The 15017-nt window shown below is 35.6% G+C and overlaps 3 protein-coding genes across 3 annotated transcripts; 1 reads left to right on the top strand and 2 right to left on the bottom strand.

Annotated features, from left to right (window-relative positions):
* The first annotated feature begins 84 nt into the window (after window positions 1-84).
* LOC113055292 (angiotensin-converting enzyme 2-like) lies at window positions 85-7089 on the top strand. The gene is made up of 18 exons (XM_026221475.1): window positions 85-456; window positions 744-902; window positions 1047-1140; window positions 1660-1803; window positions 1949-2061; window positions 2342-2447; window positions 2601-2698; window positions 2951-3120; window positions 3697-3923; window positions 4046-4190; window positions 4303-4401; window positions 4742-4864; window positions 5005-5183; window positions 5375-5433; window positions 5536-5636; window positions 5742-5858; window positions 6069-6263; window positions 6606-7089. Exons 1-18 carry the CDS (start codon window positions 100-102, stop codon window positions 6706-6708), a joined length of 2589 nt encoding a protein of 862 aa, XP_026077260.1. The 5' UTR covers window positions 85-99; the 3' UTR covers window positions 6709-7089.
* On the bottom strand, window positions 7059-8766 carry LOC113055641 (uncharacterized). The gene is made up of 5 exons (XM_026222053.1): window positions 8587-8766; window positions 7877-8207; window positions 7646-7765; window positions 7406-7548; window positions 7059-7299 (listed from the first exon to the last, which is right to left on the bottom strand). Exons 1-5 carry the CDS (start codon window positions 8764-8766, stop codon window positions 7084-7086), a joined length of 990 nt encoding a protein of 329 aa, XP_026077838.1. The 3' UTR covers window positions 7059-7083.
* A 934-nt stretch (window positions 8767-9700) lies between these two features.
* LOC113055294 (uncharacterized) lies at window positions 9701-12939 on the bottom strand. The gene is made up of 7 exons (XM_026221476.1): window positions 12832-12939; window positions 12639-12745; window positions 12395-12491; window positions 11779-12121; window positions 11448-11567; window positions 10601-10740; window positions 9701-10404 (listed from the first exon to the last, which is right to left on the bottom strand). Exons 1-7 carry the CDS (start codon window positions 12922-12924, stop codon window positions 10177-10179), a joined length of 1128 nt encoding a protein of 375 aa, XP_026077261.1. The 5' UTR covers window positions 12925-12939; the 3' UTR covers window positions 9701-10176.
* Between the last annotated feature and the right edge of the window lie 2078 nt (window positions 12940-15017).

Genomic DNA, 15017 nt, shown 5'->3' with positions numbered 1-15017 from the left:
ACAACATTGGAACCAATTAGAAAACCAGTGCAACCATCCAAAATGCTCTGGCATCATAATGGCAAATATAAATATGGTAATTTTAGCATAAGATATGTAATGCAACAACATCCAGAGACACTCCTTCCTGGAACCATCCTACCTGCATTCAAGCACAGCTTTGCACCATTAGGTTATGGCACTGGTCAAAGGACACAGCAGTTGAGCGTCTTTGATAAAACCATGCATGGGGAAAACAACAGTGTCAGTGTTGGTGGGACAAGTGCTGTTGCGATGTTTGCTCGCTGGCTCTTGCTTTTGGCTATGGCCTCTGTGGCCTGTTCTCAGACCGTGGAGGAAAACGCAAGGGAATTCTTAAAGAAATTTGACGAGGAGGCCTCCAATCTTGTGTACCAGTATTCCCTTGCATCCTGGGCTTACAACACAGATATCTCCCAGGAAAATGCAGATAAAGAGGTAAGAGTTTCTTTTGTGTATCTTTGAAGCATCTTTTGCAATCAGATTTCAACCCATCCTACTATAGATATCACCAAATATCTCATTTTTTGGCAAAATATTCATAATATTCAAAATAACTGGATATAGCTGTTCAAGACAAGTTGTGCATCTTTTTTCTATCTTTTGCAGACAGTTTTAACCTGTTTAACTATTAAAATCATAAACTATCCCATATTTGGGGAAAATATGAATTGAACAACAGCAATAGTAACTGGATGTGACAAGTTCTCTTCAATTCTCTTCAGGCTGAAGCATATGCAATCTGGAGCGAGTACTTCAGTAAGATGTCTGAGGAATCCAGTGCCTACCCCATTGATCAAATCTCTGATCCACTGATTAAAATTCAGCTTCAAAAGCTCCAAGATAAAGGATCAGGGGCGCTTTCACCGGACAAGGCTAGTGAAGTAAGTATTACATAGATTTTTTTACAATAATGTCACCCAGACATTGAAATTCGCTTTCATACTACGGTATGTGTAGAGTTTCACTTCTTCTGTGGTAATATGGCAAATGTGTTGAAACTAAATGTGTTGCCTTATGGATCGCAGCTGAGGAACATCATGTCACAGATGAGCACTATTTACAACACAGCGACTGTGTGCAAAATTGACGACCCCACTAACTGTCAGACTTTGGAGCCAGGTAATGTCAAGTTGTTCATTTATCACCACCCAAATGATAAAGGGAAATCTCAGGATCATAAACCATAAACCTTGTTTCCATATTATCAATAATAAAAGAGTCTGTCTGAAAGGCTTCTATTATTGGTGTTCATTAATAAACGCAAAAAGCAACAAAAAAAAAAAAGGCAAAAATAAAAAAGAACACTGAAAAAACAAACTGTCAAACTCATAAAAAGGATCATGTCACACCAAAGGTTGCTTTGGCTGCTTACATTTACAATATTATTATTTTACTACATTTTTTGTTAAATGTATTCAGCTTTGCTGAGCATAAGAGATTTCTCTTCTCTTCTGTTTTATGAAAAATTCTTGGCAACCCAAAACCAAATTGAGCACCGTGTTACTAGATCTCACTGCTAGCAACGTGAGGGTCCTTAGGGAACTCATAAAAGCATACACCACATGTACTGTAAATGCACATTTGAATTTAAATCAGCGGTCCAATTTACCTGACTTCAATATATTTTTCATTTACTAGGCCTAGAGAGTATTATGGCAAACAGCAGGGACTATGATGAGCGTCTCCACGTGTGGGAGGGCTGGAGAGTTGCCTCAGGGATGAAGATGAGACCCCTGTATGAGAAATATGTGGACCTGAAGAACGAAGCCGCCAAACTCAACAGTATTAGCTCTCTGCTTAACTTTATGACATAGGCTTTAAATAACCACAAATTATAATATTATGCCTCTGCTTTTACTGCTGTGATTGTATGGACAGCTGATGTGGTGGTCACAAAGTTCGAGATTTTTCACATCTTTCATTAAAGATTATGAAGACCACGGAGATTACTGGAGGGGGGATTATGAAACCATAGATGAACCTATATACAGTTACTCCAGAGACCAAGTTATGGAAGACGCTAGGCGCATTTACCAGGAGGTTGGTGAAAGAAAGTCAAAACAAGTCACACACTCTTAAAAATGAAGTTTTGCAGCGATTCCATACATTTTTGGTTCCCCAAAGAAACTTCAGTAAATGGTTCTTTAAAAGTCTGAAAAAAAAAAACTGAAGCACCTGTTTCCATTAGAAAGAACCTTTTGTGCAAAGGTTCCATGGAAGTTAAATGCTCTTCATGGAACCATTATGGGGCAAAAAAAACCCTTTATATTTACTGTTTTCCTTTTGATTTAGAAAACTCACTCTTACTGTGATGTTCCAGATCTTACCTTTGTACAAAGAGCTTCATGCTTATGTGAGAGCAAAACTACAAGATGTCTATCCTGGTCACATCGCCTCTGACGCCTGCCTTCCAGCACATCTGCTTGGTAATATACGGGACATCATTAAGTGATTTGATTAATTAGCACACAGTGATGTTAAATGACATATGCTTAAATAAATACATGCTTTTAGGATATAGTGTTGTTAATATCAGATGTGAGGATAATGGTGACATTTTCCTGACTTTTCACATTCAGGTGATATGTGGGGACGGTTTTGGACCAACTTGTATCCTCTCATGATCCCCTATCCAGAGAGGCCTGATATCGATGTTAGCTCTGAAATGGTGGCCCAGGTAAAACATGCGATCATTTTAATTTCTAATCTCAACTCTTTGTTCTAAGCTAAACATCTTTTTTTATCTGCAAGCTTTCATATTTTATCTTCATACATGTTTAAAAGTCCAGGCTAAAGGTCTAAAGTCTAAAGGTCTAAAAATGACATGTTATCTATGCTATTAATAATTTTGTTCTTTAGCCTGGAGCAGTAAAAAAGTATATCTTTATTATATACATTTTATTTTACTAATTATTTGATACTGTTTCAGGACTGGGATGAACTGCGCCTCTTTAAAGAGGCAGAAAAATTCTTTGTGTCTGTAAACATGTCTGAAATGTTTGACAACTTCTGGACAAACTCAATGTTTATTAAGCTTGAAGGAAGAGATGTGGTGTGCCACCCTACCGCATGGGACATGGGAAACAGAGAGGACTTCAGGTGGGGCGGATAATGTTGTGTTACATTGGGTCACAATGTTTGGTAATGATTAACCGATTAGATAAGATAATAATTTCAAACAACTGAATTCTTTTGAATTATTTCAAATAATATTTCCTTTTGATGTTTTTCCACAAAGAACTGATTGCTTTTAAGTTACTTTACCATGCAGAGGCTGCAATTATTTGATCAAAAATACAGAAAAAAACCTATAATATCATGAAATATTATTACTATCGAAAATTAAGTTTTCTATTTTTATATATTTTACATGTAATCTATTCTTGTGATGGCAAAGCTGAATTTTCAGTAGCCAGTACTCTGGTTTTCAGTGTCACATGATCATTGATGCTGGTTTGGTGCACAATAAACATTTCTTATTAGTATTGATGGTGACAACAGTTGTGCTGCCTAATATTTTTTTTGGAAACTGTGAAATGTTTTTTTTTTTTTTCAGGGTACTTTAATGTACAAAAGAGTTCAATAGAATAGACATTTTTCATTTTAGTTGCTGTTGTCATTTCGAGCAATAAATGGCAAACTTATTGAGAGCAACACTGTTGTTATTTATTACAGAATTAAAATGTGCACTAAAGTGAACATGGACGATTTCTTAACTGTTCACCATGAAATGGGTCATAACCAGTACCAAATGGCTTACCGTCACCACTCATATTTGCTGAGAGATGGGGCTAATGAAGGTTTCCATGAGGCCGTGGGAGAGATCATGTCCCTTTCCGCTGCCACTCCTTCTCACCTGCAGTCACTGGGGCTTCTACCTCCTGACTTCAAACAGGACTATGGTAAAGTGCAATTGCACTATAACTATGATAAAGAACATTCTTTACCAAAACCTAAAATATATATATATATATATATATATATATTTTTTTTTTTTTTTTTTTTTTTTTTTTTGTGTTCACAGAGACAGATATCAACTTCCTCATGAAGCAGGCCCTCACCATCGTGGCCACTCTTCCCTTCACCTACATGTTGGAGGAATGGAGGTGGCAAGTCTTCAAAGAGACCATCCCAAAGGATGAGTGGATGCTCCGCTGGTGGCAAATGAAGTAAGTGACAGAAAACATATGAAAAATAATCAGAATCCAAACATTGTGAACTCTAACTAATTTACATCCGGACTCTCTGGCTCATCACAACATATTTGTTTTATTACCGCAGGAGAGAACTAGTTGGAGTGGGTGAGGCTGTGCCCAGAGATGAGTCGTACTGTGACCCACCTGCACTTTTCCATGTGTCTGGAGATTATTCCTTTATCAGGTAATGTCTGCATTGTGCTGAACAATCTAACTAAATAATTTGTACAGTGCTACAGGTTCCGCAGATGTAACTGCGTTGTGTTTTAGTTCAGCAGCTAGTTCTCAGTGAACCACAAAGTAATGGCTAGTATAGTCTTTATATTGAGCTGTTCTCGCTGACTGCAGAGATAAACACAATCACAAGAGCTTGTGAGTTTTTGAATTATTTGCGACATCTCTATAAAAATTTGGTATTGCTTAATTTCAACATAAATGGATTGATAATAGCAAGAAATAATATAATATAAATATTTGGATGTATATAGGCTAATGGCCATATCCATATCTTGTTTCTCCAATAGGTACTTCACTAGAACCATATATCAGTTCCAGTTTCAAGAGGCCTTATGTGAGGCAGCTGGCCACACTGGTCCCCTTTACAAATGTGACATTACAAATTCAACCAAAGCTGGTAACAAACTCAGGTATGTAGAATGCTTTGATATTTTTGATATTGCTTTGATATTGCTTTTTGATATGCTGTATGTTCTATTAATAACTCCTGTAGTCTTTCATATTAGGATAAACCTAACTGCTATAAACAAACCCATATTTTGGTCCATAGGCATATGCTTGAGTTAGGCAGATCCATGTCTTGGACTCGTGCTCTGGAAGATGTTGCAGGAACCACGAAGATGGACTCTCAGCCACTGCTGCATTACTTCAGCACTCTCATGGAGTGGCTGAAAGAAGAGAACCAAAAGAACAACAGAGTGCCAGGCTGGAATGTCAATATTAACCCAAGTCAGTATTGCATTTTTACAAAACATTGGTAATTTATGTGGATTCTTAAAATAAATTATATTGGTTAAACTATATTACCTTTATCCATCATTACATTTCCACTATTGATTTGCCCACATACTGTATGTTGATTTATTTTTTTATTTTGTATGGGTATATTAACTAACTTGTGGCGTCCTATATAAATACAGCAGATGCAAATGCATTCAAAGTCAGAATAAGCCTAAAATCTGCAATGGGAGATGATGCAGTAAGTCTCTTTTAATGTTTAACAAACATAATGAATTACATCTACAAAAGGAATGTGCCTAATGTGCTAATTACTGTCATTTATTTTATTTTTTATCTCCAGTACACTTGGAATAAAAATGAAATGTATCTCTTTAAGTCCACTATGGCCTTTGCCATGCGCCAGTACTATTTGGAAGAAAAGGGAATAAAAATTGATTTCATGTAAGTACCATCACTTCTTATGCTCGCCTAATTGCACATTTCAGAGTGATTGAATAATTGTCATCTTGAAATTGTGACATTGCACAACTTATTTGTTGCACAAAGGCCAGAGAATATCGACACGTACAAAGAAACGGCCAGAATCTCCTTTTATTTTGTTGTGATGGATCCAACCAAACCAGACACACTCATTCCTAAGGCAGATGTGGAGGCAGCTATCTGGTATTTCATGAAACCATACTATATAAAAATATAGAAATAAAAATATTAAATATGGTTTATAATAATTTTAGAAAATTTGAATAATTACCTTTAAATATATATTGTAACCATAACATTTTGACCACTTATATATATATATATAATGACGTAATCAAGAGGAACTTGAGCAGTTGTTCCAGTCACAGAATTTCCCTTATTATCTCTTCACAGGCTGTCCAGAGAACGCATCAACGGTGCATTTTTACTCAATGATGAAACATTGGAATTTGTTGGGTTGCAGGCAACATTAGCTCCACCAAAAGAGGAAAAGATTACAGTTTGGCTGGTGGTATTTGGAGTGGTAATGGGTGTAACTCTGTTTGGGGGGATCTACCTCATTACCACAGGGATATTAAACAGGAAGAAGTAAGTGCTGCATGAGAAACACTTCATGAATGATTGAAAGCAGATTAGTGAGAGTGACGATTATGCCATTCTTGTCCATATTGAACACTGACATATTTGGTAGAACCGCATCATCATTGCAATGTGGACAATATTTAAAAAATACATGACCCAACAATGGAACAATGCCATAATAACTATATTTTTAGCATCTAAGTTACACATTATATTTATTTAAACAGAAATATTAAAATATTGGCTTAAAAAAAACAAAAAAACAATTGAATCCACACAAGGTTTGACCGCATGTGTGGTATTGAATTTCTTACATTAGCAAAACTTTTTTTTTTTTTTTTTTTACAGGAAAGCTAAAAAGGCTGAAGAGACCGTGAACCCATATGAGAATTCAAATGATGGAGAACTGAACAAAGCTTTCGAGGAAGATATTGAACAAACAGGACTGTAAAGAAATCGGTGTTTCCAAAAATAAAATCAGAAAGGAGAGCGATGAAAGAAGTGTCCACACCACTGCATGCTTTTTGGAAACATTTAGTTTTCCTATAGAAAAACAAATCCGATTTCTGCTGTGTTTGCAAATGTTTATTTAAGTGCATTATGTTAAAGTTTACAAATTAACATGAACACATTATAATTAGGTTCATTATAAAGTTACTCTAATTAATGCAAATAATGATATTTCTAGTAGCTTATACAGGCAAATGTAATAACGTTTAATATTATAAAAACACTGATAAAGTATTCAATCTATTTTTTATTCTATGAAAATAGTATGGTACAACAAAATAAAACTGTAAAAGTGAATAAAATATAATAAGAATATTTAACATTCATGGATTTCGTTGTCATCTCTCTCAGTGACAAAGCGACTTCTGACTCCTTTTCCCATTTTCACAGCCTTATAATTTATAGTGTGCATGAACCATCCTCCGTAGAGCGCTGACTCAAAATACCGGAGACCATCACTATCTTGAGACATGTAGAAAATGAGGGATAATATTTCTGGGTCATGATTATAAATCTTTTTTCTGTCGTACACCTGAAACAAACATGATAAAAGTTGGTTTGCTGAAGTTGAACAGGAAGACCCTGCTAAAACAAAACACAAATGCAAAATCAAGAAACCGAGATTATAGAAAACTCACTTTAACTTTTAAATAAATATTTTCCCCATCTTGGCTGTCGCAGGTCAGGAAGTTATCTGTGCCTGTGAAGTTCAGCACAATGGGAACACCTTTACCATCGGTGACACTGCCAGTTAAGTTGCAACGATAAATGGTAATTTTTGCTGAAAAAAAAAGGACAATTGTTGGAAAACGTGATTTTAAAATAACAAAGAAATAATAAAAATACGGTTTACAAAATTTTCATTATTTGATGCGAACCTGACATGGTGCTCTCCAAACATATCTCATTTCGTCTTGATGCAACATACATGCCTCCTTCCCATGACTTCAGGAATAAAGTCTCTTGTTCTTTAATCACTTTGCAAATTTGTGCAGTAACTGAAAAAGGCAGCAGAATATTACAACCAGAAAGGAATGGAAATTTCAACATCAGATCATTCAAAATGAATAAAAATGGAGATGGATAAATCAATATGAAATATTTCTTACTATAGGAAATATCAGCTTTCTCAGACACGATGACACTTTCTTTAAACTGACTATCACTGTTGCAGAAAGGGTTGTCAGCATCAGAGTCTTGATCAACAACCAGATTCAAGCTCATGTTAGCCAGGGCATGGTCCAGATCGACATCATTGAAACCGTCAGACTCAATGTCCTTCTCTTCTATCTTTGGTTGTGGATGTGATGGCTCCTGATCCCCACCCATCTCAGTATAGTCAATCGACAGGCTGAACTTTATGAATTTCCGCTTTTTATTGCATCGGGTGTCCTTAAATTCACACTCTTCTGTTTCTTCGGTGCTCGGATGATATACATTCTATGAGAGGAGACTATTTTGTTTAATGCAGTTAAATTATATATATGCTTCAAATGCCAACCAGAACTCATGGCCACATGATCATCAAGTTTCCTGACTAGACAAAGATATTTCTGCACTAAATATTTCAGTTTCATTTCTCTTTCTTGTAAAATTTTAACGGGCTAAATGAACAGAGAAGTGAAAGAACGCATTAAGTACATGTGAACTAGAAAGATCAGAAAAGGTCTATATTTTTGCACTAGTCATCATCTGGAGTTATCGCCCTTATACTGAAAAATTAGAGACTAATTCTCTAATATAAACAATGATCAATTGATGTATATTTAATTATGTTTACATCAACTACAAAATAACAGATTGCTACAAGAGTGCTTACCTCTTCTGCCATGTTGAGCTCAGCACTTATCACTAGGAAGTGTGAGCGCTGCCTTTGAACATTGCCCTTTTTGTCACTAACCTTTTTCAGCAGGAAGAGGAAATGATGAGACTGGGTGTACCACAGCGTAAGGTTTTTGGTGGAAAAGGTTACCGTTTTGGGGGGAGTTTTTGTATACATGGGGCTCTCCCTGCTGGGAAATCCCATAAGAAATGGATCGATGTTTTGTGGCAAAAACATAACAAAATATGATGCAATTCTTGCACATAGTTTTTACACTGGAACTTCATCATACTTCATGGAACTGTCAGTGAATTAAAATAATAACTGCTACAAATGTCTGCTGGCGTGGAAATCAAAAGGCACGAGGAATGTAGAAATCAAAAGAGTATTTTAATTATGGAGACAAGGGCACAACCAACACAAATCTTCAAACATAAGGTATAACATTCCATTAACGTCAAGGGGGAACTAAACAGACAGGGTTTTTAAAGACAAGGAAAGTAATCAGGGGAATGAAAACAGATGGGGGTTAATCAATTTACAAAACCAGGAATGGAACTTGACCAAAATAGGGAAACACAAAAGGAACAGAAAGTCCATGATCGTGATAATAACATTTCATTAATGTTTGAATCTTTTATTTATATATATAAAAAAATAATTAGTAAATGAAAAAAAGTAAAACATATATTTTATCAGTTTAAAGATAGAGCTTAGAGGATTTAAAAAAAATGCAATTAAGCATTCGCACAGGTTTTTCAGATTAATAGCAATAAATCACACTTAAAATGTGTAATCATAAATATGTTTACACACTAAATGGAATTAGAATCAATATAAAGTAAGCATACTTTAATTAACATGCGTTCAATGACATTCTTCAATATGTATACAGTATATACAGTAAATATATATATATATATATATATATATATATATATATATATATATATATATATATATATATATATATGTGTGTGTGTGTGTGTGTGTGTGTGTGTGTGTGTGTGTGTGTGTGTGGCTACAAGCAGTTCTTCAAAACATTGCCAATACACAATACAATTACAATACCACTGGAACTGTGTTGTTGGACGAATCTGAAACATTTACTGCACTTGATTCACAACTTTTTATTGCGATTTTATAGAAGAAACAAGACATGACTCAAATTTTTATGGTAAATTATACATTTATGCAGCAAAAGCAACAGTTCTAAGTTAGCTTTCCGCTTAAACAGACAAATGTAGCCTAAAAAACAGTTGATAATATAAATATAAGAATTACATGCATTACGTTACTAGTAAAAAAGGAACTACGGACAGTTAGAAATAAAAGTAAATTTGAATTAGATGTGTTGGATTAAAAACATCAGTTTAAAATTAGTTGAATATAAAAAGATGACAGTATAACAGTATGATACATATCTACTTACTACTGCGATGGCAGTAAAACACACCATTCTTTGGAAGAGGCTGCATCCGTTAAGACAACCTTAACCTTAAACTCATCCAAAACATGTTTATTGAAATGTAAGTTAATTTGAGAATAGTTCTCAGCGTCCCAGCGATCATATCAAGACCTTGAATTCTAACATGACCTTTTATCACTCAGAATTATGAATGAGAAGTCACCGCGTTGACCATTGTCTTTTTTCATGTTCACTTCATCTACACTTTGTGAGTAAATAAACCATCCTTTATAAAGAGCTGATTCAAAATTCCGAAGATTGTCCTTCCCACTAGTCATGTAGAATACTAGAGACCATTTGTCTAGGTCATCGGGACAGATGCTTTTAAGGTCATTTTTACTGTGGCTCTGCAATAAAAACAAAACAAAAGTCTAGTTTCAGCTTAAAGGAACAGTTCATCCATAAGAATAGAGTGCATAAGTCACACTTATAATAAAAAATGTAAATGGTGTCAAGATATATAAAAACCTAATAAAAACATCTAATACATCTTAATAATAATAATAATAATAATAATAATAATAATAACAATAATAAACTTACCACGATTGTTAAAAACTTCTTATCTTCACCTTGCTTGGTGGTACAGCAGAAGAAGTTTTCTGTGTCAGTGAAGTTTAGTAAAACAGGAACACCTTTAATGCCTGGGATGGTGGCAGTGTAATAGTAAAGGGTGATATTTGCTAAAACAAAAAGTATTGCAAAATAAATTTCAGAATATACTTGGATCAAATCAAAACATCGCATTTTTGCAAAAAATGTAAATAAAAAAATAACAATTCTGACACAAATTGGTATTTGTTTATATATTTCCCTTCTAAGCATACTTAAGTTCTAAAACTTTTCATATGATTGCATTAAAAAATGTATTAACAAAAATATATTCTAATATTATTTATTATATATATAATATTTGTCACAATCACTAGCTGGAGTGCCCTGTACCAGACGGCACTCCTCCCAACTCCATCCTAGACTCTATTTCCCATAATTCTTTGCCCGGTCTCATCCGCTGTTTGTCCTTCAGCCTTGTTTGTTGTCATGGTTTCCTTTATTAGTTCTCATGGTGTTTAATGAACTCCTCCCCCTTGTTACCTATTTATGACCTGTCTATTTCCCTGTGTCCTTGTGAAGTCTTGAATGTGTTATTACTGCATTTTTGAGTGCTCTATTGTTTACCTTGACCCCAGCCTGTTTTCTGGATTACCCTGTTTGCCTGGTGTTTTGTGTTGGACTGTTTACTCAGTGTTTATGACCTCTTGCCTGTTTATTGGACATACTATGGTTTGGATTACCCCTTAATAAATACTGCATTTGGGTCCCCATCTTGTAGTTTCAGATGTTGCAGTTTGTAACAATATTATTATTATATTTTATATTAGTTACCAACCTGACATGGTGTCACTTAAACACATCTGCTGATTTTGTGGGGTGACATACTTTCCTATGAGGAAACTCTTCAAAATCACATTATGTTTCTCTCTGAACTGTTTCAAAATCCTTGAAGAATCTGACAAAACAGAGGAAGAATACCAGTTTAAACTAACAAACAAAATCACATTTAATTTTGCATATGTTTTCCTTAAAATCTGTATGAACATTATTGCAGTGTTACTGTGGTATTAAGTTTTATGAACTTCAATTATAAGATTTAAGAACTTGAAAAAAAAGGATAAAACATAAATATGAAAACGGCAATGAAAACAACATTCATTTCTTACTATGGGTAATCTCAGCTCTCGCAGGCAGGACAACAACTTCGTTAAATTGGCAATTCATCCCTCCACAGCAGTTGCAAGGATTGTCAGGGTCACCGCCCCGAGCAATGACCATACTGAACCTTGTGTCATCCATGGAGACAAGCAGAAGTGTGTCATCAATGAAAGAGTCGTCCTCAATGTCTTGGCTTTCCCAATCTGGCGTTGGTTCGATTACAGTGGCTTCTAGATCTTCCTCTCTTACCATCATCAGGCTGAATCTCATGACTGTCGACTCCTTTGTATGGACACTGATTTCCTCAGATTCACATTCTTCGATTTTGATTTTGGGCAAATGGTGTATGGTCTAAGAGAGAAAATATTGACCTCAGCACAGTTGATGTAAAAAAGCCAATCTAGCTCAAACAGGTGTTTTATTCACCAAGCAGTTATAAGAAATCTACCATGATGATGTTATTTCTGGTATTTAATGTGTGAAAAACTCAAGACACAAGTCCATGTGACCAATCACAGTTTGCTGACAAGACGAAAAAAATAAAAAACACTTTTTTTTTTACACTTTTAGTTTCGCCTTAGGAGGTAATTGCTTATGAGAGTGCATTATAAAAATAAAACTCACAAGTAAGAGTGATCCTTCAGCCAGGAGCTTAGCAAATGCCTGCGGAGTCAAATCTTCCATATCTTTGTTGTTTATCATTATAAGTTTATCTCCTTTGCTGAATAAAAGAATATATAGATGAATGAACAGACAGTCAGACAGTCAGACAGACAGACAGACAGACAGACAGACAGACAGACAGACAGACCAGACAGCCAGACAGTCAGACAGACAGACAGACAGACAGATAGATAGATAGTCTCACCTCGCAAATATTCCTTTGTTATAGTTTAAAAAGTCTTTCACTTCATATGAGTGTTTCCCTTCATGTTCAGTGTGGAGCAACATAACACCACCATGAACAGGATTCCCCTATAAGATGTCACACAAATGTTTTCAACTGGATACATTTATCAACTACCATAGACATTGATCAGTTATAGATTAGATTTGCATACCTCTTCTGCCATGATGATTTCAGTGCCGATTACGAGGATGTGTGAGTCCAGACTCTGAAACACTGCCTTTTGAAGGCCAGTTGACCTGATCATATGGTAGGAAGGGGAAGCTAGATCTGACGTCACCAAACCAGTATTAGAATTGGTTGGAAAGGGAGAAGTATAGAGTTGTAGGGGAAGGACATAAAAGTGTAATCACAAAGTTGGGGAAAGACAGTAATACAATTCAGCAAAAAACGGATGGCTTACTGTGAGATTTTCTTATCCACCACACTGCACTAGTGGCAAAGCTACGATGGGCCCGACTGGGCCATTTTCTGCTGTGGCCCACCCACAGCTGGTAATTTTCCAGATGAATGTTATTTATAAAAAGGGTAATAATAGTTTCACCATGACTTCATATATGTGCTTTAAAATATATTTAACGTGAGTTTTAATGGTCAATTATAGCCAGGCAGTTTATACCTTCTCCCTTTTCCTATAGGTGCTTTCCATACACTTGTCAAAATAATGATTGGTCAGTTTCTGTTAATCCCATCCACAATTATGTTAACGACATGAGGACGCGAGTGTTTAAAAATAATGTTAAATTTGAAAGTTGAATTTGAAAATAGTGAAACAAACCTCATTCAGATTTTAAAAAGTATATATCGGATTTTACAAATGAAATTTAATTCATAGCACTGAATCTGGACCGCCTACAAATGATACCAGACCAGCGGGTGATGGATTTATAGATTAAAAACGTGTTAAAAGCATCATATTACCATAGGTACAGTGTTTGATCCGCTAAATAGATGCGTTTTCTGTGGAAAGAACAAAAATAAAAATTGTGCTAGATACTCTCCTCCACAACGAAGTGCATATTTGCAGCTGCGCCCATTTCTATAGGTGACTAAATGAGCTCAGATGAAAAAATATGCTGCGTTAAAAATACTCTCCTTTGAACGCGAGCTGATAATGAGGTCATCTGCGAAGCCCCATCACCTAAGGAAATGCTTTGCATACAGTAATCTTTAGTTAACGTTTGGCAATGCCTTAACTAATATTAAGCAATGAGAATACATTTGGCAAGGTATTAATTAATCTTTGTTGAATAATAAAAAAAGCTCTGCACTGCACATGCTGCTCAGTGGCAAACCAAGACTCAAATGTGTCGGAAAGCTGGTTCACCAAGGCTGACCATTGACAGGAAACTTTATTTAGGTTAGTGAACACCTACTTTAGTAAACATCTATTTAAGACTGCCTTCCTGTTTGAAACACCACATGGTTTCATAGTTTTTTTCCACTGTTCAGTGCATAAAACCTATTTCACAGCAAGTGAAATTTACCTTAATATAGTACTTTGAGAAAATTAGAAAACAAGGTTGCACATGAACAACAGTGCATGTTTTCAATCCCATAGCTTGATCCTATACTGTACTTACTCATGTAAGGTGATATTTACAGTAAAAGTGACGTGACATTCAGCCAAGTATGGTGACCCATACTAGGAATTTGTGCTCTGCATTTAACCCATCCGAAGTGCACACACACTGTGAACACACACCCGGAGCAGTGGGCAGCCATTTATGCTGCGGCACCCGGGGAGCAGTTGGGGGTTTGATGCCTTGCTCAAGGGCACCTAAGTCATGGTATTGAGGGTGGAGAGAGCACTGTACATGCACTCCCCACACCTACAATTCCTGCCGGCCCAAGACTCTTCGATTGGAGTCTGACTCTCTAACCATTAGGCCACAACTTCCCCAGAGGAAAAGAGGAACTGCCTTAGGAGAGTACAAATTATCATTTGACCCCCTTCTACAAGACAGAGTGATAGGTTACTCAATAAATATACATTCATTACTTTTCATTGGTTTAGTTGACACAGAATGACCCTAGAGAATAAGACTATGAAATAGTAAACTTACCTAATACTGAGCTCTGTCCTTCAGTCTCAGTAATAATTATCATCATGCCTTTGGGGAGATCAGAAAGGTGATGTAATGTGATGTATGTGTGCTCAGACCAAAAAATAAAAAAATTTAAACAAAATTTGTTTCTATATTCACTCTTGGGTCATCCAAAATGTAGACTGTTTCTGGAGAAATATGGTCCGTCAATGAATGTTTTGTAAAGTGAAAATCAATCAAGGTGTTTTTCCTAAACAAGTCCTCTATCCATATTATTGCTTTCTTCTGTGAA

The sequence above is a fragment of the Carassius auratus genome, chromosome 36 (assembly GCF_003368295.1).
Source record: "Carassius auratus strain Wakin chromosome 36, ASM336829v1, whole genome shotgun sequence".
NCBI lineage: Eukaryota > Metazoa > Chordata > Actinopteri > Cypriniformes > Cyprinidae > Carassius > Carassius auratus.
The sequence above is the reverse complement of the archived record's forward strand: the minus strand, read 5'-3'. Positions and strand labels throughout refer to the sequence as shown.